The sequence below is a fragment of the Ochotona princeps genome, chromosome 4 (genome assembly GCF_030435755.1).
Source record: "Ochotona princeps isolate mOchPri1 chromosome 4, mOchPri1.hap1, whole genome shotgun sequence".
In the NCBI taxonomy this organism is placed as follows: domain Eukaryota; kingdom Metazoa; phylum Chordata; class Mammalia; order Lagomorpha; family Ochotonidae; genus Ochotona; species Ochotona princeps.
Genome location: NC_080835.1, coordinates 71,523,332 through 71,551,284, shown reverse-complemented (window position 1 = coordinate 71,551,284; position 27,953 = coordinate 71,523,332). Strand labels below are relative to the sequence as shown.

The window sequence follows — 27,953 nt, the reverse complement described above, 5'->3', positions numbered from 1 at the left end:
TCAAAGAGACAGAGCCAGGGTTTAAACCAGGACTATTTGGCCCTGAAGCCCATTCCCTGTTATATAGGATGCCTTCTTATTCCTGGGCTGAATAGACACCTGCATCCAGGTAAAGGATATGAGATAGCAAGCAAGTATTTTTTTTTAAGTTTTAGTTTTTACTGGAAAGGCAGTAAAAGGCTTAACATACTGCATCACAATTCCCCTCATGCAGGTGCTTTCCATGGTCCTTTGCAGGGCTATTTTCATTTCTGGTCAAGTTAGTATTTCACAGTGCAGACTTGCGCTCTGAGCCGTGACAGGTGGACAAGAGGATGGGTCCTGGAAAAGGAAGAGCCTGCCCTTCCTCCTGCTCAGTCACTGCTGAGTCCGAGTCAACACTGTGAGTGAATCTAGTTCAGATGTGGAAGTGACTACACCTCCATGGGCAAGGTACCCGCTGGGGATCACATGGACCAGCTGCCCAGTTCATGTCCAGCTTTATCCCAATAACAGTGCTAAATTCTGAGCAGCAGGAGGTAAAATCACCACTCAGCCAACTGACCCTGTGTCCTGCAAGCCACTTTCACAGTTGCATGAGAAATTTCAGGAAGGAGCTCCTTAGCCCAGGAAAAAAAATGCTACTTAATAACCCCAGAATGAAACCACTTCCTCTCCATGAACCCTGGGACAGAAAACAGCTTACTCTCCCTCCAACCACCTCCTCCCCGCGTTTCTGCTGCTTACTTGTGTCCTAACCAGACCTTGCCTTCAAAACAAACATGCTCCTTATTTAGATTCTTTGGTGAAAAGGAGCTACTTAGCAACGCTGATCCACAGCTCAACCAGGACGATTGGCAATTGGCAAAGGAGGGTGTGCTCCAACAGCACCTGATGTTTGGGGAGTCCCAGGGAACACAGCCCCTATTACGGCTATATCAGAACTCAGAGACGCTGCTGCGCAAACAGTCTCCTAACATGGGCTCGCTATGACAAAGTCCAGGCTAGTCCCCCGAAGCTGAAAGTCAGAACCAATAGGTTTTGCTTTTTTTAAGACCGGTTTATCAAATGTTGGGATGCTAACCATAAAGTACAAGAACTCCATGTTTCCAGATCAGGAGGTCAGTCGGGGCCATCCACTTGGTAGAGCAGGGGAATCCTTTGGGGAAAAAATCCTTTTGGAAAAAATCTGTGCTCCAGCCAGAATTCCCAATTAAGAACTGGGGAGAGACCCAGCAGGGAGCCACCACCACAAAAGCTTTGAGTTCAACCCTAGAGCTGGCTTCCTGCCCGCTTCCTCCCTGCTCCCAGCCCCAGGTAGGTGGCCCAGCCAGTGAGGGTTAAGATCTCCTAGCTCTCCTCTAAGAATTCCACTTGCCCCAGGAGTCCCTCATAGAGAATTGGCAGCTGCTCAGTTAGGACATAAGACTAGACAGTTCCATGTACCACATTTATTTAGGGATAACTTAGCAAAGGGATCATTTGGGTTGGTTCCCCTCCCCCCTCCCCCACCTCCTCTGGGAATCCTCCCAGTAACTCATCTCCCAAGAACATCCCTCAGACCCAGCATCTGATCCATCACAGTATCTGCAGCTACTTCAGTGTTCAGCCAGGTTCCCCAGAGCCAGGAGCCACGGTCACGGCCATGGCAATGTCCTCTCCCCTCATCGGGCCCATCCTTCTTGAGCTGTGTCCAGCTTTGCACTGGGCTCCAAACCTTCCATCTCCAGTCCTTTGAACAAGCAAGGAGGCAGGAGGAGAGCTCCCAGGACAGGGTCTAGAGCAACAGGCCCCTTGGAGGAGCACCTCAGCCACTGAGGAAGGAAGGGGATTCTCTCTTCGGTTCAAAAGGTTTGCTGTGGCCGTGGCAGTCCCCCAGCTGACGTCTTCCCCAATGGATTATTTGAATCTGATTTCAGCGAGGGTCGCACTGGGTGCTGTGGGGAAAGAGAAGAGAAGAGAAACCACACGGCTTTGCAAGAGGCAGCTGGGCAGCAGTGTAGCTCCCATTCCCACAGGTCCAGCCTGGCATGGACCTTCCCCTGCCTTATCTCATTAGATCCTCAACACCCAATTTCAGGATTTGGCAACTGGAGTACAGAGAGCCCGAAGTACCTGCCAAAACCTTCTGGCTGCCAAGTCCCAGCCAGGGAATTGGTCCCATGTCCATCTAACTCCAAAGCCTGTGATTTTTTTTTAAAGCATTTATCATTTATTTGAAAAGCACAGACAGAGAGATCCTCTATCCTCTGATTCACTCCCCCAGATGGCCACAATGGCTGGGGCTGGGCCAGTCCAAAGCCAGGAGCCAGAACTTCTTGGTCTCCCATGTGGGTGGCAGGACCCAAGGGCTTGGGCCATCTTCCACTGCTCTCCCAGGCCATCAGCAGAGAGCTGGATTGGAAGTGGAGCAGCCAGGACACAAACTGGCACCCCCATCAAATACTGATGTCAAAGACACCACCTTTACCCACTCTGCCACAACACAGTCCCACAGGGCAGAGAGCCTTACAAGGAGAGAATAACAAGGTGCCTAACACTGTCATGCCTGGGAACCCAGGGAGTCGTGGGTACCAGGACCCACTCTGCACATACTGAGGTCCCTTGCAGAAGATGGGTGGATCACCTACAATCTGCATAGCCTCCCATACACTTTGCATCATCTCTAGGTCACTCATTATAATACCTAATACATCACAGAGGCTGTGTAAGTATTTGCTATATGATATTGTTTAGAAAATAAGAAATACAAACCCTCAGTACAGAGACACATTTATTTTAAACATATTCTCCATCCATGGTTGGGTAAACCCAGAGATGAGGAATAGGAGGAGGACAACTGTATATTTAAGTAAACTGAGGCAATCCAACAACAGAAGACATTAAAATGGCTTCTGCTCCCCATCAGAGAATGCTCCTGTGTGCAGGTTTCCAGCACGTGGCCTGCTGTGCAGAGTTCACCCCCAGACTCATTGTGAAACCCCCACAGTATTTTAGAATCTCTTAACCAGGGGGCTGGCAGGGGGCTGGCAGGGAGCTGAGCTGTGAAGATGCCCACATCTCAACATCAGAGAGCCTAAGGTTGATTTCTGGCTCTAGTTCCCAACTCTGGCTCCCCACCAGTGCAGAACCTGGAGGGCAGCAGAAGGGTCAGTGTTGATGGCTCAAGTATTTGGGTTCCTGCCACCCACATGGGAATCATCAGCTCCTGGCTCCAACCCTGGTCCAGCTTCAGCTGTTGCAGGCCTCTGAGGAGTAAAGCAGCAGATGGGTGCTCCTCCTTTCTCTGCTTCTCAAATTAATAGCAATTTTTAAAAGTCAACCAGTGGGCCCAGCATGGTAACCTAGTGGCTAAAGTCCTCACCTTACACATGTGAGGCTCCCATATGGGCATCAGTTCTAATCTCATAGCCCTGCTTCCCTTCCAGCTCCCTGTTTGTGGCCTGAGAATGCAGTCAAGGAAAGCCTTAGGACCCTGCACCCGTGTGGAAGACTCAGAAGTTCCTGGTTTCAGATTGGCTCAGCTCTAGCCGTTGGCAGCCACTTGGGGAGTGACTCATCGGACAGAAGATCTCCTCCTCTCTCTCTCTTCCTCCTCTCTGTATATCTGACTTTTCAATAAAAATAAATAAATCTTTTTAAAAAACAGTTAACCAGACCTGAGGGCCTTTTGAGTTAGTGGTCCGGCCCCTCGTCACCCTCCCCTGACTTAGTCCCTTTCAAGATGAAGGTGGGGCTGTTGCAATGGAAGCATTGCACCTGAGGAAGGTGGGCTGTGAGGACAACGACCACTCCTGTCTCACATCCACCTTGGACAGCGGCAAGGCAGGTCTCTAAGGTCGGGCAAGTCCCTGCAGCATCACAAGGCCTTAGCAGGTGGAGGGTGCAAGGAGGAGGAATGGAGCCTATTCAGCAGCAAACGCAGAGTGCAGCTCATGTGGTGCTTGGAGGAACTGGGCCAGGGCTCTCACGCTCCCTCTGTTGCAGTCAGCTGCCAGTCATGTGTGCCCAGTGCCGCTATAACAGGAACAGACACAGACCCTTATGAACACAGGCCTCCTGAATGCAGTTGAACACGGCTCCTTAAGGCCTACAATGTGTTTACAGAGAGGACTGCCCCTCTCTGGCTGCAGGCATGACCTGCACAGGGGGGCCTGTCCCAGGTGCTACATAAGGCTGAGCAAAGGGAAAGCTGCCATCAGACTATAGCGTATCCTATGGAATTCAGTACATAGTGTGTACAGCAATTGGGCTGTGTGAAGTTTTAGTAAACGCATGGCATTAAAACTCTAATGGCTGGGAGGAATCCTACTTGCAAAGATTTGATCTCAGTGTCTGTACTGGGCCTTGTTCAGCACAGGGCTGTGCTGATGAGACAAACACACCATCAGTGACCTCTGGCAGTACCTTTTAATCCTGAACACTGAGTATATGGCAAGCTGGATATCACCACTCTAATCCAGGGAAGCTTCCTTTCTCAGGTTTTCCTCCTGCTTAGAAGCATCCCCACCCCCAGCAAACAGGCCCTTAGGCCGGCTTAGCCTTGCCCACCACCCAAGAGTTTGCTACATCCTTCCCAGCTTCTCTTCTTTGTTCCTGCACCCCTACTGCATGCCCAGTTCATCTGGGACCCCAAGTCATGCTCACCATAGTCATGTAGGTGGCTTCTGATCTTCCACTTTGGTCTTCCTCTATCACTTCCCGTGTGGCTATGGAGGAGTAAACGTGTTTCTGAAGGGGAACAAATAGCCAAAAGTTCTTAAAAGTCAAGCAAACAAGGGGCATTATTGTGGCATGGCGGGTCACCAGTATCCCCTAGAACAGCTCTAGTTGGAGTCCCAGCTGCTCTGCTTCCTATCCAGCTCGCTGCTTGTGTGCCTGGGAAAGCAGAAGGTGGCCCATATGCCTAGGCTGTGCCACCCTCATGGAATACCCAGAGAGCATTCCAGGCTCCGACCATCCTGCCCAAGGTCACTTTTGCAGAGCCTTGGGAACCCCTGGAAGCAGGCAGGGCAAAACCCTGCATCCTTATCCATGCTCTGCTGGTGGAGTTCAGGGAAGTGGTAGCGCCCTCTGGCTCCAAGTCCAGCACACTTTGCTTGGCTCACTGCTGCTGGAGCCAGGCTGGTCCAACTGACCTCTACCACACTCCACTCCTCAGAAGCGATTATCCCAGGGACAAGGAGTCCCTGTCTGCTCCATTCCTGGACCTGGCCTTCAAGCTGAGACATTAGACCACTGAGACTTGATTCTGGGGTTGGGGAGATGGAGTGAGAATGGCTTTAGAGCTTCGGGCTGGGGCTGCCTCTAGCTGCTCTCATGATGCAGAGCAGGGCAGCAGAAGAGTTCTCTTACCTCTGGCTCACCCTTCTTGGTGTTCTCCAGGCTCTGCACCATTGCTGTAGAATTTGCTGAACTGCAAGGCAGGGAAAAGCATGTGGCATTAACCAGTACCACTGCTAAGTCACAGGTGCCTGCCTAAGACACACTTCCCCCACCCCCAGTCTAGAGGAGGGGCCGCCCTTTGCACATTCCAGAAGCTGGCAGGTGCAGCAGTTATACTGGAAAGCAAGAAGCCATGCTGGAGAGAGCTGAGGCTGGGAAACAGCCTCCCCTCCCTGCTACCCCTCTAACTTCTGTCTGTGGTGGGAGCCATGAATGAAGTGTGAGTTCATCTCCCCCCACCTCCCGGGAACAGGAAGCTGAGCGTGAACCAGCAGGGGGCAGCAGACGCCAGCCGAGACAACAGCTCCAGGGTTCGGGCTTTTCCCAGGCGAGAGAGCTGACTTAGCCCCCACACAACCCAGCCAAGCTGAGCTTGCACCCTGCCTCTGTCCCAGGCCCTTGGCCTTTCATCTCTTGAGCATTTGCCAAGTTTTTCTTTGTTTCTATGTTGACCTATGCAGTTTAAAAGGATTAAAAGTTAGGAGATTTTGATGCTGTTGTTTCAAAGTGAAAATACTTAAATCTGAAATGATAAGTTGTATGGTATTATTATTGTACAACAGTTTAGGGATATGCAGCCAGCTGCAAGTGGAAGTTCCTGGTCAGTCCTACTCCTCCTCTCCACATCACAATGGTCATTTCAGCACTATCCTTCCAAGCCTCTCTGAACTTGAGCAGAAGAAGCTCACAAAGCATGCTTAGCACACATGCTGCTGAAGTGAGCTCTACAGGTCCTTTCTCACCAACTGAGATCAAATGGCACAGTTTAGACATTACTTGAGGGTCATTCCACGTTATTGTGCCCAGGATTGTGCAGTATACCAGTGAAAGCAAAAATACCCACGTATCAGTCTGACTACCTCTTTGGAATAGACTGCCGGGCATGGAAACACTGCCCTCCAGGTGGAGGGAAGCTGAGGGCCAGAGAGGCATGGCGAGCTGACAGGTGACAGGCTGGTTCTTGATTCTGTGCGCTGAGCACTGACCAAAGCAAAGATGAAGCTAACCAAGTCCAAACCCAAATCAGAAAGGCCCAAGACCTGCAAACCAAGTGAGCACAAGTGCTGCCAGTAGAATGTACATTCTTTTTTTTTTTTATTGAAAGGCGGATATACAGAGAGGAAGAAAGATAGAGAGGAAGATCCTCCTTCTGATGGTCCACTTTCCAAGTGACCGCAACGGCTGGAGCTGAGCCAATTCGAAGCCAGGAGCCAGGAACTCTTCCAGGTCTCTGACGCGGGTGCAGGGTCCCAAGGTCCTGGGCTGTCCTCAACCGCCCTCCCAGGCCACAGGCAGGGAGCTGGATGGGAAGTAGGGCCGCCAGGATTAGAACCGGCGCCCATATGGGATCCTGGGCATGCAAGGCGAGGACTTTAGCCACCACTATGCTATCGTGCCCGGCCCAGAACCTACATTCTATGGGCAAGGTCACTCAAAAGTCAGCTCTACTCGGTCTTCATGGGACACCTTTCCATCAATTATTGGGTAAAGCAGGGGACATGAACCTGCTTACAGCCAGCAACAGAGTAGTGACTGTGTCAGAGCATCCAGGCATTTCTGGGAGAACTTCTGACATTCACGTCACTCCCCAAGGACCTCGAGGGCCCTCGTGCAGGAACAGAATCTCAGAGGAAGAAGATGCTCCTTTAAAGGAAATCACTGGCTGGGCTCAAGATGAAGGCTTCTGATAATCTTACCCACTTGCCTGTAGCCCTTGAACCTTTGTGCCCTAATTAACTATGTAAAGATTGCCAAAAATAAAATTTTAAAAAATGGAAAAAAATAATAAAGATGAGTGGAAAGAAAAAAAAAAAAGATGAAGGCTTCTGCCCTGGGCATACCATGTGAAGATTTCCAACCTATTTCCTTCCAGCAGTGAGAGGCACTACCAGAATTGTATAAACCAAATCTCTTAATTATCCTCTCCCTGGGTCCCAACCTGAAAGGGAGCTTGCACCCTCTGTCCCCTGCCAAAGTAAATGAAGATGCAGCAGAAACACCTGTGGAATCCCAGCAGCACAGCACACAGGGCCAGGGGTCACATGTGATGACATCACAGCACATGACAACCAAGACAATTCCATTTTGAAATATCACCTTCCATGAATATACCACAGCGGGGACTGGGGGGAGGGGCTGTGTCCCTCTTCCACGTGGGTTAGAAGCAGCCCTACAGCCCTGCCTTCCACCCCGAGCAATGAGGACAGTCCCATACCTCTTACTGCAGTGAATCTTCTTCACAATTAATATCAAGACAGCAAGCAGCAGAATCGTGGTGCAGACAATCCCCACCAAGATCAGCAGCTGATTCCCACTCAGGACCTCGGGTCTGTCCGTTCCTGGGACCACCAGAGCTTGGAAAAAAAGAAAAAGCAAAGAGAGCATCTCAATACCCCAGGAAAGAGACAGTGCCCCATACCAAGAAACAACAGCCAGGTCAGGAGGAGAGACAGCCGGCCAGACCCTACCCTATACAGGAACACTATGGATATTGCTTCCTTAGACTGAAGACCAAAGTCCGACCCCCTTGCTGGCTCCAAAATGTAGATTCTGGGTGGGAGCATAGGCTACCATCTCAATGATCATGGAACTGCCTTTAACATTGACAATTCTGCTTTACATTTTGATTTACCAAATCACCTAGAAAAAAAAAATCTTGGGCTTCTTAGGAGCTGCTACTGTCTCCATGAACAAGCAAATGTTTTCACAAGAATACACACTACAAATCTGAGCCATGTAGTCATGACACCAAGGAAGGTCATTGGAGGCCTTCCACCCACATGGTACCCTGCTCTCATGGACATCTAAATACACGCATCAGCCTTCTCCTCCTTCCCGACACCACTCGGCAGAGACTTGAGTTGAATAGTGGCCACTGCCTCCAGAGACGGAGACAAAGCTGGAAGCGGAAAACCACAGGCTGCTCTGGGGACTCAGTCACCAGTCTGCATGAGGCACAGAGAGGCCAAGAGAACAGGATGTCAGTGTTTTGAGACTGCCAGTTGAGGTTCAAGCTGAGTCCTACAGCAGACACCTTGTTTGTGGGACAGATAATAAAGGGAATGGCAGTAGGAAGGTTAGGCACGGGTCAGGAGGCTTCTCAGGACAGAGCCGTTAAGAACAGGACATAGAGGGTCTCATGCAAAGGGTGCACCTGTAGGCCAGTTGGGAGTTAGGCTGCAGAGATAACAGGGGTCAAATCAGGAAGGATCTCAATAACTCCACCAAGAAGTTGAGCATGTTTCTGCAATCTGTGGGGAAATAGGCCTGAAGGGCTCTAAGCCATGGGATGCAAACGTGCTAGTTTGTGATTAGATGGATGGCACCATGAAGAATAAGGTAATGAATGGGAATTGAAAGCATAGACAAATCAGACCCCTACAGCCCAACACACAGCCAAAGACAGAATCAGGCGCCAGGGAAGGCCTTCAAGGAAGAATGCATCAAGTCAGTGGTGGAAATGATAGGAAGCAAGCTGAAGTTAGAGGTCATGAGAAAGGGAAGAATCAACTACAACCCCCCAGGTTCCAGTTACACAACTGTACAGGTGGACCAGATGGCAGGGAGGGCAAGCAGGGATAGTTTTACACACATTGTATCTGAATAACCTGTGGAAATTTGGGGTGGAGTTGAGCTAAATGAGGGTGCTTCAAAAAGCCTGCCAAGGAGTGAGCCATTCAGCTGGTGGTTAAGATGCCTATGCCCCAAATCCAAACTTGTAAGGGCAACACCCAGCTCCAGCTCCTGAGTCCAGCTTGCTGCCAGTGCAGACTGTAGGGGGCAGCAGCGAGGTTCCTGCCTCCCATATGGGGACCTGGATTGAGTTTCAAGCTCCTGGTTCCTCCCCAGCCCAGCTCTGGCTACTGATGGAATCTGGGACACAAACCAGTGGAGGGGAACTCTCTGCATGTCTCTGCCTCTCAAATAACATTTTTAAAAAATTTCTTTAAGCTTTTAGTTGGTGGAAGGTGGAATTGAAAAATAGTTTGGGGAATAAAAACCCAAGGAAAATCTTTTCATAACATGTACTTTGAATAAACAGTTTGAAGACCCTTGTCTGTATGGAATTCAAAATTATTTTATAGCCAAATACACTTTTTTTTTTACAAAGGATTTACATATTTATTTGAACTCTGTCAGAGTTACAGACAGAGAGGGAATGGGAGAGACAGAGATCTTCTACCTGTTAGTTCATTCCTCAAATGGCTGTTAACAGCCATGGCTGCAAAAGGCTGAAGCCAGGAGCCAGAGGCTTCATCCAGCTTTCCTCTGTGTATGCAAAGGTCCAAATACTTGGGTCATCTGCTGCTGCTTTCCCAGGTGCATTATCAGTGAGGCAGAGCAGCCAGGACTCAAACTGGTGCTCATCTGGGTGCCAGTGCTGTAGGCAGTGGTTTCATCTGAAGTGCCACAGCATCATCCTCCTGTATTTATCTTGTCATCTTTTTATCTATGAGCTTTTGGGGGCACCCTCACACACACATACACAGTCAGTGCTCTGTAGCCTGGAGGTCCTCATCTGTGCCTTCAACCATGTATAGAAAATACTTCAGGAAAAAAAAATTTGAACTGTGCAGAATTCTTCTCTCCTTGAACAATGCAATATAGTACTAACTACGTGACATTTCCATTGTGCTGGGCATTGTACTAATCCAAATATGATTCCAGTTATAGGGGAAGGCATTATGTCGGTTTTGTATAAACTCTGAATCATTTTATGTAGGAGACCTGAGTGTCTGCCAATTTTGGCATTTGCAAGAGGGTTGTGGCCAGCACAGGATCTATATATACAGAGGTAGTGTCCAGTTCAACCATGGTTACAATGCTGAGGACAGATGACAAGGACAGATGACGAGGGCCATCAGAGGTCTAGACTACTGCAGAGGCATAAGGAGGAGTTGACACAGCACACTGAGGAGCCAATGGGCCACGAGACAGTGAGACACTAAGTGCAGAGTGCTTGGCTATGCTGAGAGAGAAATATATCATTAATTCTGATGAGTGTTGGGCACACAGCTCTCAGTAGAGGAAAAACCATTGTGTGGTATACTTTAAATGAGTCAATCATAGGATATGGGAAATATATCTAGGGAAGTTACTTTTAAAAATAAAAGAAATACAGGTGAGAGCTCATAGGTAAGGACACAAACAAGAAGACGAACTAGACAGCTTACTATGCCCAAGGGTGGAAGTCAACAGAAAGCCAGGGTGTGAAAGACTCTGAAAGAGGGGAGCAAGACGCCTCAGCACAGGGGCCAGGAAGCTGGGGCATGGCAGGCCCCCCTGCGCATCAGGACAGAGGGTTGCAGCAAGAACAGCATCAGGCATAGTCACTCTGTTTGTGGACAAGGAGGGCTGGAAAGTTGGGTGGTATTCCCATTGTCCCCACATGCATTTTCCCTGGAAAGCAGAGGGGAGACTTGTGGGCAGATGCACAGCTAGATAGGATGGTTCTTAAGAACTCCACCTGCCCTCCTGCCCACTCCAGACACGCCTGCTAGCTACCAACAAGAAGGGCACTTCCTAGACTTGATCTCACAGAATACCCCATCCTCTGTGCCCCCTCTAACTGCCAGCCAACCCCAGCCAGCTCCTAAAGACCTAGGCAAAGTTCACAGGCCATACCCAGACTAACCGGCTTGTGCTTTAACTTTAATCCTCACTTATCAATCTCTCTAGGTCAACACATTGATTCTTTTTATTCTCCAAGGCTGTGGAGAACTGTGATGGCCCTGATACAGAAGCTCTAATCAGAGAACTCCGCTCAGTTGGCCCTAGTGGCCTGCCACTTATCACCAGCTCAGGGCCCCGTCCCTGCCCACCAGCACCTTGGACAAGAATTCAGCCCTTCCTTGTTGAAACTCTTCCATCTTTATATCAGAACATGACACTGGCAAGGAGTGGGGTCTGGTCTGGCCAAGGCCTCATGTTCACTAAACGTTGCTTTCTCCACCAGCAGGGCCACAGCTAGAGAGAGGGTAAGCCAGGCACTAAAAGAGCCAAATAAAAAGCAGCCTCACTCTTGGGGCAGTGCAAGTCAAGAGCCCCTACAGTTTTGCTCTGTCTGCCAGCTAGGGGGCCCCTCAGTCCCCCACCCCCCACCAAATGTTAGCTACTTTGAGCTTCTTCCCGTGTCACACTCAGCACGACTGTTTTCCTGAACACCAGGCTCCCCAGGTGGACACAGCAGGTGTAGTTCCCGCCATCAGATGCCTTTACTTCCTGGAGCACAATGGAGCCATCATGGTGGGAAATGTCCCCCACCAGATTCACCCGGTTCCAGAAGCGGCCCGAGCTCTGGGAATGCCCCATGGGCATGTTGTGTTTGTGGTAATAGCGCAACACGGTCTCCTCCTGGGAAGGGAAAGAGAAAAAAAATAAAAGCATGAGATTGTGAGGACAGGGCAGGGGACAAAGAACTCAAGACTCACAAGACTCCAGTGCATGAAGGCAACCGGCTACTGCCAGGAGTGCAGAATGGCAGCACACTGTATACGCTCACACCTGTGTGCACACACATGGACTTGAGACACAGGACCAGCAGTTTCTGCCTGAACAGAGAGATGGGAAGGAACTTTCGCTGCTTTTATTCTCCCTTTACTTTTTATGGCATCTCCAGGTAGGGTTTCCAAAGAGTACCTGAGATGTACTTCAATGCCCAACTCTTCCTGTCTTCTCAAAGCAGTTTCTGCTTGCTTTGTCCAGCTCAATACAGGACGGTGCTGCCTGCCTGACACTCTTGTTTTCATCCTTAATTCTTCTCTTTCATGCACCGTTCATGTCCAACCCCCCATATGAGTCCAATCCCCCCAACCACCAAATTAACTACAATCCCACCATCCCTCCACTGTTAGAATTCTGGCCCTTCCCACCCCACCTATCACTTGCATTTTTCATTTCTCTTCCTGCTTATTCTCCACCATCATCCCTTCTCAGCAGCGGAAACTTTAAAATGTTAATTAAGTCATGACACTCCCTTATGTAAAATGTTTCCATGCTACCCTCCTTCCAGGACTCTTAAAAAATATGAGGCCAGGGCCCAGCACAATGGTCCAATGGCTAAGCCTCAGCTTGCAAGCATTGGGATTCCATATGGGTGCCAGCTGGTGTCCTAGCTGCTCTGCTTCTCATCCAGCTCCTTGCTTTTGGCCTAGGAAAGCAGTAGAGGATGCCCTAAAGCCTTTGGGTCCTGCACTTGTGTGGGAGACCTTGAAGAAGCTCCTGGCTCCTGGCTTCAGATCAGGTTAGTTCAGGCCATTGTGGCTACTGAGGGAGTGAGCCAGTGGATGGAAAATCTTCCTGTCTCTCTTTCTCTATGTAAATCTGCCTTTCCAATAAGTATAGATAAATCCATAAGCTGCTCCATCCCCCTCTGCCCTTTTGATTCCATCTTCTACCTGCTCTTCCTTTGTCTGCTAGAATCAACTCACTCTAGCCACACTGACCTCCTCATTGCTTCCTGAGCACGTGCCGGGGGCCATTGCATTTACTAACTCCCTGTAACAGGAACATACCCCCTAACACCAACAGCCCCTAGAACCACACACTGTTTACTCCCTCACTTCCTTCAGGTGTCTGCTCAATTGTCACCTCATTGGTGAGGCTTTGCTGACCACAAGTAGAAAATAACAACCACAAAACCCTGCCTTGCTCTCTCTATCGCCCACTGTGACTTAAAGCAGTACCCAGCTACTTCTTCATTATCTCACTGTACATCTCCCTCCATGGCAACAGGGGATTTGAGCGCCCATCACATAGCAGGTACCAAAAAAACCCCTCACTGTCTGAACAAACGCATGGTAGAATTTTTAATAAAAGAGTGCATTATTGATTTTTGTAAGCTTTTATTAAAAAAAAAAGCAACAGGTATACAGACACAAATACATTTGGAGAGACTTGGCCCCCAACTTATCTCTTGTGACTCAAATTCAGAACTCCAACTCACACCCTTTTCTGCTATAGTCCCTTGAGGGACAACATTACCTGGCTGTATGATGAGCTCCTGGAGTGAAGGTGGGACCACTTGCAATTCCCCAAACTCCAGTGTGCCACCCTTTCTGACCCATATTAGAACACAGGAATCAAGCGAGTGCAAAGGACCTTGTTAGAGGGATGATCTGAAATCTGCTGTCATTTAAAAAGTGAAATTCTCTTGCAAACTTTGTATCTTATCTTTTCACTAATATGACCTTTGTGTCATAGCCTGACCCATAAGCACACCTTCTCGGGACCCTACCTATCTGGTGAGCCGCTGTTCACTGTTGCACAGAGCTCCGCGGAACCAGCCTTCACTCTGGTTCCAGGATCACACCAATACCAAACCACCTCACACTTCCTTCAAGACAAAGAAAGTTCTCTCATCACATGCCTGAGGCCGAGGAGCACAGACAGGAACGTAATTCCTAGTAAAACTAAGAGTACGATCCTCCCTATGTCTGGTTCATGGCTTTCCTGGTCAGATTCTCCAAGTTCTCCCCTGAGCCTGCCATGGGCTCCCCAAAAAGGAGGAAGGTGGATGGGGTAACCAAACATGGCGGCCATGTCAGGTACAAGATGCTGTACATGTTCAATCTTGCAGCAGCACCATGATAACCCTTAAAGCAAGCTGTTTCTCTTTCTCCTACTCCTTTTCTTCCATCACTAGAGTCAAGTTTCCCACCAGGAAATTATGCCCAGTCAAGCAGCCGAGAAGGCCCAGGACGACCTCTTCAAGGCCCAAGCACTTGTACCACCACCTCATAGCCCTCCCCACACCGCCAGCCAAAGGCCCTCCTCCTCAGCGAGGCTTCCCCCACGTTACCTGGACTCGCTCTCTGGAAGAGAATGTCCAGTCCACCTGGGTCACGAGTTTCTCTTCCGTGCTCTGGAAAACACACCCCATCCGAATCGAATCACCTACTTGGACTGTGAGCTCTGGGACAAAACAGTAAATCAAGTCAGATCCACCATATATACTCCATAGAAGCCCAAGAATTTCTAGAAGCGATAATATTCAAAGACTGTTAGCAGCAAATCAGGGCTGCCTGCAGACAGGGTTCATATTATTTCCACAGATGATCCCAGATGACCCCAGAGGCCCTTCACTCAAAGCATTAAGAAACCCCCAAGAAATATGGGTGCCCTCTAACTCACTACCTTTGATCACAATATTTGTGATCCCTTTCATTCTTTCCTCCTTTTCAGAATCCCTTTTATGTGCTGCAACTCTACATCAAGTTTGCACCCCCCCACAAAAGTCCTGAAGCCCCTCTTCCTGTTCATCACTGAAGCTACCCACATCTGCTCAGCATCAACAGGAAGTGGGAAATTCTACAACTCACTTTTATTTATAACCCACTGCTTTTCCTCACTGAAAAACAAAATGAATTATGAGTAATTTCCTTCAGCTCTAAAAAATTATTTCCACAAGAAATCTTAGGACTAGCCAGGACCCGGAACTCTTTGCTAATTAGGACAGGAGAGCAGAGAGTTCCATCTCAATTTTTCCTTGTGTCAATGCTGCACTCTCCTCTCTACCCATCTCCTACCCCCACATTCACTACAGAAGTTGTTCCCAGAGATTCTTCAACAAGGAGACTTGTAGAAAGATGCTTCTGACCTCTCTATGATGCTTGGAACAGAGCAACCATGAAGTTATTAAGGAAATGTAAGGCGGGATGGGTCACAGCAAGATGCAAGCCTGGGTCTTAATCAAGTAGATTTCCCGCAAAGGAACACTGGATAAAGTGCCTGCATTGACCTGGCATTCCATCTACTTTCCACCAGGACATCAACTTCCTGCCCAGCAGGAGAGAAGCACAATGGGAGGAAAGAGAAAGAAAATAGTAGGAACTCTGAAGTCAGTGGAGGGTATTATTTTGAAAAGAATAAAACTTCACTCCAAAGAATACTGGTAGGGAGGATGCCTGGCTCTGTCAGCATGTTATGACCTAAACTCTGGTGGGTCTTTGTTTTTGCGGGGTTTTAAAATATATATATTTTTTCATTTGGAAGGCAGATTTTACAGAGAAAGAGGAGAGACAGGAGAAGTCTTTCATCTGCTAGTTCACTCCCCAAGTGGTCACAACAGCCAGAGCTAAGCCAATCCAAAGCCAGGGGCCAGGAGCTTCTTCTGGGTTTTCCACGCAGGTGCAAGGACCCAAGGACTAGAGCCATCCTCCACTGCCTTCCCAGGCACGTTAGCTGAAAACAGGATTGGAAGTAGAGCAGCCAAGTCTTGAACCAGCACCCATATGGATGTTAGTGCTGCAAGCACAGGATTAGCTTGCCACACTATGCGTGAGCTCCTAAACACTGTTGGATTTTTTTAAGATTTTTTTTTTATTGGAAAGTCAGATATACAATGAGGATGAGAGACAGAGAGGAAGATCTTTCGTCCGCTGACTCACTCCCCAAGTGACCGTAATGGCTGGAGCCATTTGGAGTTGATCCAAAGCCAGGAGCTTCTTCTGGGGTTCCCACACAGGTGCAGGGTCCCAAGGTTTTGGGCTATCATCTACCACTTTCCCAGGCCACAAGCAAGGAGATGGATGGGAAGTAGGGCTGCTGGAACATTAGTCAGTGCCTATGCAAGGTGAGAATTTTAGCTACTACCACACCAGGCCCTGTTAGTTTTGTTGGCTTGTTTGTTTGTTTTGTTTTGTTTCTTTTTAAGATTTACTTATTTTTATCGGAAAAGCAGATTTTTAGAGAGAAAGAGATAAAGAAAGAAAGATCTTCTGTCTGCTGGTTCACTCCCCAAATGACTACAACAGCCGGAGCTGAACCGATCAAAAGCCAGAAGCCTCCTCCAAGTCCATGTGGGTACAGGGTCCCAAGGCTTTGGATCATTCTCTACTGCTTTCCCACGCCACAAGCAGGGAGATGGATGAGAAGCAGGGCCTCAGGGATTAGAACCGGCACCCACATGGGATCCCAGCATGCGCAAAGCAAGGATTTAGCCGCTGAGTCATTGTGCCGGGCTTCTAAACTCTGTTTTTTAAAATGTAATTATGGCAGTAGAGCAGTCTCCTGCCTTTCCGTATCCAAGGCAGGTGCTAGGTAGGTGAAGCACATGAGAGGGAAGGGGAGACAATCCAAAGGCAATTGGCCCAAAAAAGCAGAGCCAGTGCCCAATCCCAGGTCTGTGCCAACATAAAGCTCAAGCTCTCTCCCTCTCTTTATTGGACCCCTTCATGTAAGCAGGATGGCTAATCCTCAAGCAAAATACAGAAGGTTGATACTTCTATTTTCTCTGTAATTCTGAAAAGCAGAATTACAGAAGGTGTGAAAGATGTCAAGCCACAGAAAAAGCACACACTGAAAGGTGAGCTTTGCAGAGAGAGGGACAGATGACTTTGAAAGTGGGGTTTTCACACTGAAGAAGATGAGCTCCTCAGAACCACTCTCCATGGAGCCACGAGGCAAAATGGTCACAGGTTATGTTTACTCTCCTTTGGGCTGGCAGTGAAAACAAATGCAGGATGCCCCACCAGCCCCTGGGCCCATCCTATTGCCCTCTGACTCTACTCCAGCCTGTGTCCATGGCTTCCTCACGTCTTGGGGCTACCTCCTGTTCACTCCTCTGTCTCTCTTCGAAGCAGGGAAAAGCATCCATCTTGTAGGCTGTGTTTGTCTAGACAAACATTCAGATACAGCGTCAAATGCCAAAGGCAGAAAAAGGAAACACAAGAAAACCTGGGGGAACATGGGTATCTGATTTGCTTCTCCCTCCTGGAAAACCAGAACTTTGAAACTGGCGGGGGGCGGGGGGGGGGGGCGGGGTGAGGAAATAACAATAGAATAAAATTAAGAAAAATTAGGAGAGCGGCCAGAAGCCGCGTTCTACAATTCTGACTCTAAGAAACAAGTTTAAGGTGGGGAACACCAATTCAGTTCCAGAATTTCACTCATCTCATAAATGCTTATGTATTGCTTCCTCTGGGCCAGGGGTCGGGCCAGGGTTCATCAGAGACCAAGAACAGAGATACCCAGGAGAGCAGGGAAGACACATGGAACGGGTGTGAGGAGCATTACCAAGGAGATGGCCAGGTGCTCTAGGGGAGCTCATCAGTACAGCTGAGAAGCTAAGGGCCCTGGGGAGTAGTCAGTGCCAGACAAGCCCCGGATTCCAGCTGCCAAAATGAACTACAAAATTGTGCAAGGCCAGATTCCTCCAACCCACACTTCTAAAGAACGCCTCCAGTTCTGTGGTTTTCAACTGTTTTTTTTCTTTAAATATTTTTCATTTATATGAAAACAAAAATCTTTCATTTATATGAAACATTATATTAATATAGGGAAACAATTTTAGAAGCACTAGATATCACTTGGCTTGGATCTCACTCGTTTATTATAAAAGAGATTTACAGGGGTGGGATTGCCGGTGCAGCAGGTAGAGCCACTGCTGGGCACATTAGCATCTTACATTAGAGTCCTGGCTGCTTCACTTCCAATCCAACCCCCTGACAATATGTCTGGGAAAGCAGAGAAAGATGGCCCAAGTGCTTGGGCTCCTGCCACCCACGTGGGAGACCTGGATGGAGTTCCAGGCTCCTTGAACCCCTAACAAAGACAGCTATGAAATACAGACATGGCATGAGAGCGTATGTAACTGCTGGCAAGTATCAGGATGCAGTAGGTAACACATGGATCTCATTTGTCAGAGATGTCAGGATGCACATGCTGGTCAAGTAATTTACTAAATGGGTCCCTGGCAAGTCACTTAACCTCTCCAAGCCTCAGATGGCTCCTCTGAACTACTAACGCAATGCTTCACTTGCAAACATTGAAATTTTGTTGCACATAGAAAGAACATTTCCCAGCCTCTGGCATACCTGTGCACTGGCCCTTCTCTAAGGAAGTATCTGCATACCTTTGGGCTCCTCTGGCAGCACATGCAGTGTCACAACCTTTTTGAACACTGTGCTCTCCCTTTCCAGGCGGATCTCACAGTTATAGGTTCCCTGGTCGGCCTTTTGCACCTCTTGGAGCAGCAGAGAACCATCCTTATTCAAGACGTCCCCTGCCAAGTGCACACGGTTCTGGAAGCGCCCCACTGGCACGCTGAGGTTGGCGTAATAGTATAGCACATATTCATCCTGGAAGTGACACAATGTGGGAGGAAATTAAAAAAAAAAAAAAAAGCTGTCAGACCCGAGTGTTTGGATTCCAAAGATCTTGTTAGACTGGGTGTTGGATCTCATAGCTAGCACACTGGTTGGGACACCTGCTTCCTGTATGGAGTGTCTGGGTTCCAGGTCTGACTTCACTCCTGACTCTAGTTTCCTGCTAACACACACCCTAGGAGGCAGAAGGTGACAGCTGAAATGACTGAGTGCCTGCCACCTATTGTGGGAGATTTAGGAGTAAATCAATAGGTTCATTCTTTTTACTTCTGCATGTGTATCTGTTTCTCAAAAATAAATAAATAAACAAGCAAAAGATCCTAGTATGTGGAAACAGCACAATTACGAGCAAGTCCCAGGTAGCAATTACAATGTATCCAGCAACAAGCTCAGTGACTCACCATCTACAAAGACAAGTGAGAAGTTCAGTACTGATTCTTTACTTCTTGCAACCTGAGACAGAAATATAAACACTCAGTCTGAAGATGACCCTAAGTATGCCAACTGAGTTTCTGAAAACCATCTCTCTCATGTTCATCTTCTTGGCTGTCATGCCCCCGCCCCGCCCAGTTCAACAGCTATCAAATGCATAACTGATTTGCGCTGGGCCTGTAGGCTGGTGTTCCCGGCAGGCTGGCTGCCACTCTTTTCACTCTGCCCACAAAAGAAGGAGTCATGAGCAGGAAATGATGACAGGCTGGAGGGGAAACCCTGGGGGAAGTCTTACTTCTACTTAGACCAGAGCTATATCCCTCCTAGAGTAAAATCAGCACAAAACTGAGTGATAGTGGGAGTGTAGGGATAAACAGAATGCACTCTGAGCTGCCAAAGCAATGCTTCATTCACAAACATTAGGTTTTTGTTGCTAGTAGGAAGTCGCAAAGGGTCCTGACATACCCCTGTCTCTACAGGCTCTGATGAGATTCTGCTTCCTTCTGCCTCTGACCCTCGAGAGCTCCTGAGAAGACCCTTGCCCAGTCATGCAGCACCTGCCAATCTTAGCATTTCAAGCAGCCACAGAAGACAGAAGGTCGATTCCCCCACTACAATCCCAAAGAAGTAGGGTACTGATGAATCTGCACTCCACTCTCCCCAAGAGAGATCATCATGACATCTGTGTTATGCCCAAGTCAGATTTCCTCTGGTTAGACCATGGGGACCACTCCCTCACTCACCTGTGCCAGTTTGCAAATGGCAGAGGGAAAGAATGCCGTGTGTATGGCTCCTATGATCCCATCAACAACCTAGAGTTAAGCACTATCATTACCTTCCTCTTCATGGATCTGGGAGGCCCAGTGATGACCACGCCTTACCCTACACCCACAAAGCCCAAGCTTTTGCACCATCACATCATGGCACCTTAACAGGCGTTCTCCCTCCCTGTCTCTGTCCTGACACCCCTAGCCAGGAGGCCTCTGCTGTACAGTGAGGCTTCCACCCAATTACCTTGGCATGCTCTCCAGAGGAGAATGTCCAGTCCACCTTGGTTACAGGTTTCTTTTCTGTGGTCTGGAAAACACATCCCATCAGAGCTGAATCACCCACACGCACTGTCAGCACGGGAGAGGACACAACCACATCACTCAGGCCCCAGCAGCAATCTATGAGTCAAAGGCAAGAGACACATGGTTGAGACAAATACCCTCAACAACAAACATCAGTGTGCACCACTCAGTGTTGGACCACCATCAGCCTCCACCCGAGGGATGCAACATGGACCAAGGACTTGAAGACCACTTAAACCATCATGGCAGCTCCAAGGCTAAGAGAAGCATCCTCTGGTTTCCTATAGGACTTGGGTCAGAGGGCTCTGCAGTCTGCCTAGTGCAGTAGATGTTATCTGGCACTTCTCCCATGGAGTCCCTTCCCTCTTCGCTTCCAGAATTCTTGAGCCCCTTTGCTCAGATCATCAAACTACACACCCACAAACAGGAAATGAGATGTGTCTTGTTCCTAAGTTTCCTACTGGTTCCCTATCTGAAAAGCCAAATCAGGGAAAGCACTGGTTTCTTTTCTCCTTTTTTTTTTTTTAAACTCTAACAAAAGCCTATCTCTGCATTTGCTACCAAAGTCCACGCTGGCTGTGCTGCAGGTTAGCATGGACTACAGGTTCCCCCTGGAACTCACACTGGAGTTGTTCTCTCCTAGCCTGACTCATTCTAGCTTTGCCATCAGCCCTGGCTTTTCACCCTCTGGGTGTTGCCACACACTACCTACTCACTCTCTGGAGCTTCATGTTGTTCAAGGAATTGCAAGAAATCACTCAGAGAAAATAATCTTAGCCTTGGTATTTCTGTTCTCAACAGTCAGGCTCTACACACTGAGACAACAGAATCAAGAAAGACAAATTTAGAAGCCGCGTGGCTCCTAGGAAGGCGAGCCAAGTGAACGCATATGGGAAGGGACAGATGCTGTGCCAGTCCTTGCAGCCAAGCTGTTTTCCTAAGAGGAGAGAGCGAGCTTCCTGCCCAACAGCAGGCTCACCCAGTAGGGAGGATGGAAAGGAAAACATGAACTCCAAACCCTTTGGAGGGAGTTGTTTTGAAAGAAATCAAAAATGAGCTCCAACAACTAACAATATGGAATTTTCCTGTGGGGAAGCACAGAACAAATCTGCATGTGGCTACAGAGATAAGGAGTAAATTTAATGTAATATTAAGCACACTATTTGTAGAATGAGTGATTTTAAAAAGCAATAATAGCAGCAATGAAAGCAAAGAGAAGCTAAGGTCCAAATCATACTTTTAGCAGTGAAATCATCAAACAAAATGAGACTGTCCACAGAGGAGGCAAACTGTTCACAAGGAGGTACAAAGCACCTTGAGGTCACCAAGACAGCACCCACAGGGGTTGGGTGGGTGACTTTCTGGGGACAAGAGTGATCACTGCAGACGTCTCCACAGGTCTCTGAGAAAATGGTCTGATGCCCTCTGGCATAGTTATCCTGCATCCATGAAAAACAATCTCTAGTGAATGCAGATGACATGTGTGTGTGAACATAGATGTGTATACATGGTGTATGTGTGTGTGTGTGTGTGTGTACACTTTCTGTGCCTGGAATCCGAGTAAAGACAACCCTATTGTGCACTTTGCTGAGTCCATGTTTAAGGTGCTCTCTGCAGGTCAAAATATGCTGACATAGAGAAAACTAAAAGGCTACAGGAATGAAGCACCAAAGTCATTTCTTCTCCCCACAGAGCAACATGCCTGGGCTGAAAAGAAGACTGGGGAGAACGGTGTGGGAGAGGACACTGCGGACAGATCTGAGCACCTTGACAAAGCGCTGATACAGACAGGGGACCCAGCCTGCACAAGGAAAAGGCCGGAGCAGGCCCCAAAGAAGGAGATGGAGTGAAAGTGGAAGTCTGAGTGGAAAGGAAGGCCCAGGTGGGGACTGGAAAAGGGGTAGGAGGGTTCCAACCATAGGAAATTGGCAAAGAGCTCAGTGCATTTGAGGAAGCATTAGGAAGCTGGTGTGGCTGAGCCACCCAACAATGAAAGGGATTCCAGGCCTGTGTTTAGTGATTTCAGCTTCAGAGCTGACTGGGCTATGGTCTTAAAGACAGCAATATTAAGTACAAAAATGTCATAGAGAAACTTCTCTGGAACATAGAAAAGGATCCCAGGTCGAATGGAAACAGAGGAGGACTCCAGTTTCCAAGAAAGAGCTTTGTGATCTGGCTTCTAGATCAGCTGTTTTGACCAAACTATGAAGCTCCAGGTTTAAGGTTTCCATTTTTAAGAAACCCAGGGGGTGAAAATATTTAAAAAGTGACTTGTAAAACTGCATGAGACTTAGGAAATATCATAAACCCCTCTCAGTTTCTTGGTTTCTACTTACTCAGTGACACAGAGATCAGGATGAGTTTCACTGGGCAAAACATGCTGCTCTCAACTTCTCAATCTTAAGGCAAATGAAAACAAAGTCAGAATATCATATCAGAGAAATCCACTAATTTAGCCAACCCACAGTGAATTCTTATGTGGGGTGCAATATTGAACAAGAAAGGGGCCAGCATCATGGCTCAATTGGCTAATCCTCCACTTCCAAATGCCAACATCCCATATAGGCACTAGTTCTTGTCCCAGCTGCTCCACTTCCAATTCAGTTCCCTGCTTATCATCTGGAAAAGCAGTGGAGGGTAGCCCAAGACCTTGGGATCCTGCACCTGCATGAGATCTGGAAGGAGTTCCTGGATCCTTGCTCCTGGCTTTGGATCGGCTCATCTCTGGCCGTTGTACCCATTTAGGGAGTAAACCAATGGATGAAAGATCTTTCTCTATATAAATTTGCCTTTCCAATAAAAAAAACGAATCTTTAAAAAGAAAAGAAAAAGATGAGGTCCAGGCCCAATTGCAGTTTGTGGGTGAAAGAAGCTGCAAATGGATGGATGAAAAAGAAAATGCAAGAAGCCTCAGTGCTCGCATGAAACAAAACACGGCCATGTTTGCACAGTCACTTGGGGGCTGTACAAGATTGGCCTTAAAGGGAGGGAAGCTGAGAGCTGTTTTTCAAGGGGAAACAAAAAAGGCAATGATTAGATCATGGCCTGGAGATGATGACCCTTAGCATTCCACAATCTGAGCCTTCCACACAAGCCAAAAATGACCAATGCCCAGCTCAAACTTGTCATCTTTCCCCAAGTAATGTTTAGAATTAGTACTTTGAATGAAGAATGTGCTGACCCTCCAGGAAAAGAGACATTCGAGGAAGTGGGGGAAATGTAAACCCAGCTCGAGGAACTAACCCAAGTGTGAGACATAAAGAAGTGCTATGAAAGACCCAGACTAAGCTTGTTTTGTTTTTGGTTTTGGTTTGTTTTACTTTTTAGAGGTGAAATAGCCTAGGTGAAGCAAGAATTACACTTTGAGCAGGCGAAAGTATTTCTTTAATGCTTACAATCTCTGTGGTATTAATTTCATTGCCTGCACTAACTCCTGGGAAAGGATTTCCTGTTCCACACAATGCCCCACCACCCCTGCCAAATTATTCAGTTTCACAGAAGAACCTGAACTTCAAGGAGTCACAGTTCAGCCTGTCTTGGCTTTCTACTACTATACCAGGTATCAGGCAGGACCCTTGTACTCCTCACCACCCTGCCCCTTGAAGAGTCCATCTGAGAATCTACAGGAAGAAAGGTGTCTTCACTTAAAGCCAACCCTCCTGGCCACCTCTGTTGGGGTGTCTGGCATTCAGGGTGGTTGTTTTTCTTTGTTTTACCCAGGAGATGCCTTATTTGTATGTTAATCAAAAAAAATCCTCCACCCAGAAAATCAGGACCAAATTTCTCAAGGCAGTTCCTAGGTGCCAGCTGTGTAGAAGTCAGTTGAGCTTGCCTCATCTCACTCTCCTTGCCTACAACACGGGGATAATGAAGCAAAATCACATTGGATAATGTAGGCAACAGTGGTTTGAAAACCAGGAAGCAGTACCAGAAGAATACCCTGTTTTTGAGAAGAAAAGAGTCAGGCAGAAAAAAAGCCTGCAGCTTCAAGAGAAGGCTTCAGGTCCCGAGCTTCCACCTTAGTCATAACAGCAAAGGATGAAACAGCAGACACGGGAAACATTCCTGTCTCCATTTTGAACTCCATTGTAATAATGTAGATGACAACTACACTGAGAAGACATTCCAAGAGTTCCATTAAGTTTCCCCAAACAGAAGTGCAGATAAAGAAAACACAGCTCTCTCTGCACACAGCCATGGTCCTATTCATGCTTCATGTTCAGCACCTCACCCAATACATACTCATACATAGATGGGAGCCACAAAGGGCTTCCTTTCTAGCATTCCTTAACTTGAGCTCAACATATCCAGACCCTTGCTACCTTCTGGATGAGTCCTTCCCCCAGGGAACTGGTGGTGTTCCCTCTGCCCAGAAGACAGCCGCTATGGTACTACTCCGCCATCTGCACAGAGGAGTGATGACTATTTGGCCTGTCACCAACCCCCACTCAAGTCTGAACGGTCTCAAGCACAGGATTCCATGTGTCTCACTGGTATTTGTGTTCCACTCCCAAGCTATAGCACCTGTAGAGTGGTGGGCACGTGCTGCACAAATGCCCCTAGTTGCCAATGCAACCCCGACATCAAAATCAACATAAAGGCATCCTGCAACTCTACCACCCTGCTGCAAGCAGAAACCAACGACCCTAAAAAGATTCTGCAGCTAGTCCCCAAGCCTGAGTCACTCAGTGCCACACCCAAAATCACTTTCAAACAAATTCTTAGAAACGTGCACACTATCTGGTTAATAGAAGAGACCCATTTTCAGTGCTAGCCATTCAAACACAACATCAGAACTCAGCAATCATGAAAAAAGAAGCAATGGTTTCAGCAGAAAAAGAATTGGAATTTTAAAAAAAGATTTATTTATTTTTATTGGAAAGGCAGATATACAGAGAGGAGAGACAGAGAGGAAGATCTTCCATCCAATGATTCATTCCCCAAGCGGCCGCAACAGCTGGGACTGAGCCAATCTGAAGTTAGGAGCCAGAAGCTTCTTTCCGGGTCTCCTACATGGATGCAGGGTCCCAAAGCATTGGGCCGTCCTCGACTGCTTTCCCAGGCCACAAGCAGGGAGCTGGGTGGGAAGTGGGGTCGCCGGGATTAGAACCAGTGCCCATGTGGGATCCCAGCATGTTTAAGGCAAGGACTTTAACAGCTACGCTACCACACCAGGCCCCATTTCTTTTTTTCTTTTTAAATTCTCTTTGTGGTTCAGATGTTCCGTGAACTTGCTCTTTGATCTTTGGGAAAAGCATTCAGCCTCATTCTTAACCTTAAGAAATCAGACCTTCAACTCATTTTGCTACTTAACAGGGCACCACACTAGAAACCAGTAGGGCAAGAATGTAACAAACGGGCGGAGGTCCCATACCAGGCACTGGGCACTTTCCACATTCACTCATTTAATCCACACCACAATTCTGCCTCAAGGTCTTACAGATGAGGAAACTGAGGCACAGACTGCTGAGTAACTCATCAGAATAGGTGCCAGGGCCATAATTCAACCTGAAGCATTCTGGGTGTGAAGTATTTTGCTTCTCCATGTATGTGAAAGTCATCAGCTTTGCCATGAAGCTTCTCTGAACTTTTTCAAACAACAATATCCCTGAGTGTAATTCCAGCTCCTGTTGCTCACACCCTCACCCCACGAACTGTTGCTCATCTTTGAGATGCAAGTTAGAATGTCATTTGGCTGGGACATTTCTCCACAACCAACTGTCTCGGGTCGTATGTCTTACTAGTACAGTACTGATCTTTGCTCTAGGGCATTTATCACGATTTCTAATTCTCTATTTATGTACTCCTTTCAGTAAAGCCTTGCTCCCCAGTGCCCAGCATGCCCTCCCCCCCTGACCATAAGCTTATGGCTTATGCTGTCCAGATCTACTGCACTTCCAGCATTGGCCCAGAAGCAAGCACCCAGGAACATTGCACGACTGCTAATCAGCTGAGCCTGCAACACCTTGAACACCTGCCAGCAACACTTTAGCCAAATTTTAATTTCTTAATCAATTGGAAAAGATTCAGAGATTCCTATCATCAGGGATACAGTTGTTGCCTAACAGTGGGGAATACATTCTGAGAAATATATTGTTCAGTGATTTTGTTGCTATGTGACCATGATAGAGTGCACTTACACAAACTCTAAAGTCAGGGAGTGAAATAACCCATTGGGACCACAATTGTAGCCATAATCCAGTGTGACAAAACTATCATTATACAATGTATAACTATATGCACACACATACAGTATACACACATGAAAATTCTGAATTATATATAAATATGCAATTACATATATATGTAACATAAGATTTCATAGATGAAAACATATTTCATACATTTATGAATTTCACATATAAATACATATAAAATGAATCACAGCTTTGAAACATCCAACCAAAGCATTCAGAAGCACCTTAATAACAAGTGTCATTTAATTTCTTAGCTTCTATCTGCTTCCTTCTCATTCCAGACACAGATTGATCTTGTAGGCAGATATTCTTGAGAGAATTCAGCATAGCAAGTCATCTCATATGTTGGCCAAACATTTTGATCTGAGTTCACAGCTCTTTTAAGACATAACTCCTAAAAAGGAGCTTTCATCACTCATGGAGGGTTACAATCATTGGGATCTCCCTTTCCTATTATTATTATTGTTGTAAAGGAATTGGTACCAATACACAATTAAAATAGAAAATAAAACTTTATGAGATAAACTAATGACAATGACCCTATGACAGAGAATATGAAAACTGCCCTCAATTATCATAATATTATGAGACAAAATAAGAGAGCAGTGTCATCTCTGTCAAGAGTCTGTCGCTAGTGGAGAGAGTCCACCACCATGCCAACAGGCACCTGCATAGCATTGCCTCACATCACCCACCCAGCCACAGGGCTAAGTCCCCCTCATCTTGCTTCATAGTGCCACGCGCCTCACAGCTCTCAGGTGCTTTGAAGTATAGAAGCATCCTTCAAGAAGCTCATGGCAAATGGAGCTAAAAGATCTAGACGCAGAAAGGAATTAAAATCCTTACATGTGGAGAGTTTTCAAAAAGTCCACTTGAGTTTCTAATTTCCACGAACTTTTATAAGTACTCCAGTTCAAGTCCATATAACTGCTCTAAGGTGTAAACCTCTTACAACTGTGCTCTTATTTTTCCTCCCAAGACCCCTTAATGCACACTGGGTATCACACAACTTCTGGAACACAGTGCAGGATACATCTGGCGACCCTCCTCTCAAATGGTACCTGTGACATCAGCAGGTACTCCAATTCCCTCCTTCAGACAGAATTGTACCTAAACCATCTTATGCTAGTCTTTCCCAAGGTCAGTATTATGCCAAGGAAGTGAGGATGATAGCCTCACTCTCGGGAGGCTTGCACTCTTGGCTATTAAAGATTAGATGCAGGCATGTCTACAACAGGGAGAGCAGTGAAAGAGGAATTTTGCCATGAGCTCAAGGACAGCCAGTCACAGCTCTACCTGTAGCCACAAGCAACCTAAAAGCTAAAACTTTACTGTCATCATTGTCACTTACTCTTTTATTAGGAGCCTACCTCATTCACCTTTTTCTGAAGATCTTAACCTAAGTCACTCAATATTATGGAAATTCAAACTGCACATACCAGACCACCATATAGTAGTGGCCCTACAAAGACAGACTGTTCTGGGATTGTAGCCTTTCCACCCTCAAGCTTTGTCAAGTAAATCCAAGAAAGTTCAAACAATGACTGGAGAAATGCACAGCAATCGCTTACCCAAGATGCAGGTCCCCAGGAGAAGCGGTGCGCTGAGGTCTCCAGCCACAGCAGTCCCCACACCCCAGAGGAGATTTCTGCCAGCCCTAAGGGTCAGACTCAGAGCAGATCAAGTGCGTGCGTGCTGAGGTAGCTGCAGACACAGAAACA

At 47.4% G+C, this 27,953-nt stretch overlaps 1 protein-coding gene across 1 annotated transcript; it reads right to left on the bottom strand.

Moving 5' to 3' along the window:
- Positions 1 to 1,415: 1,415 nt before the first annotated feature.
- Positions 1,416 to 27,953, bottom strand: JAML (junction adhesion molecule like). The gene is made up of 10 exons (XM_004585236.3): positions 27,804 to 27,953; positions 22,372 to 22,434; positions 19,977 to 20,131; positions 18,278 to 18,503; positions 14,225 to 14,337; positions 11,541 to 11,778; positions 7,640 to 7,778; positions 5,335 to 5,395; positions 4,627 to 4,710; positions 1,416 to 1,916 (listed from the first exon to the last, which is right to left on the bottom strand). The coding sequence occupies exons 2-10, from the start codon at positions 22,412 to 22,414 to the stop codon at positions 1,824 to 1,826; spliced, it is 1,152 nt and encodes a 383-aa protein (XP_004585293.2). The 5' UTR covers positions 22,415 to 22,434; positions 27,804 to 27,953; the 3' UTR covers positions 1,416 to 1,823.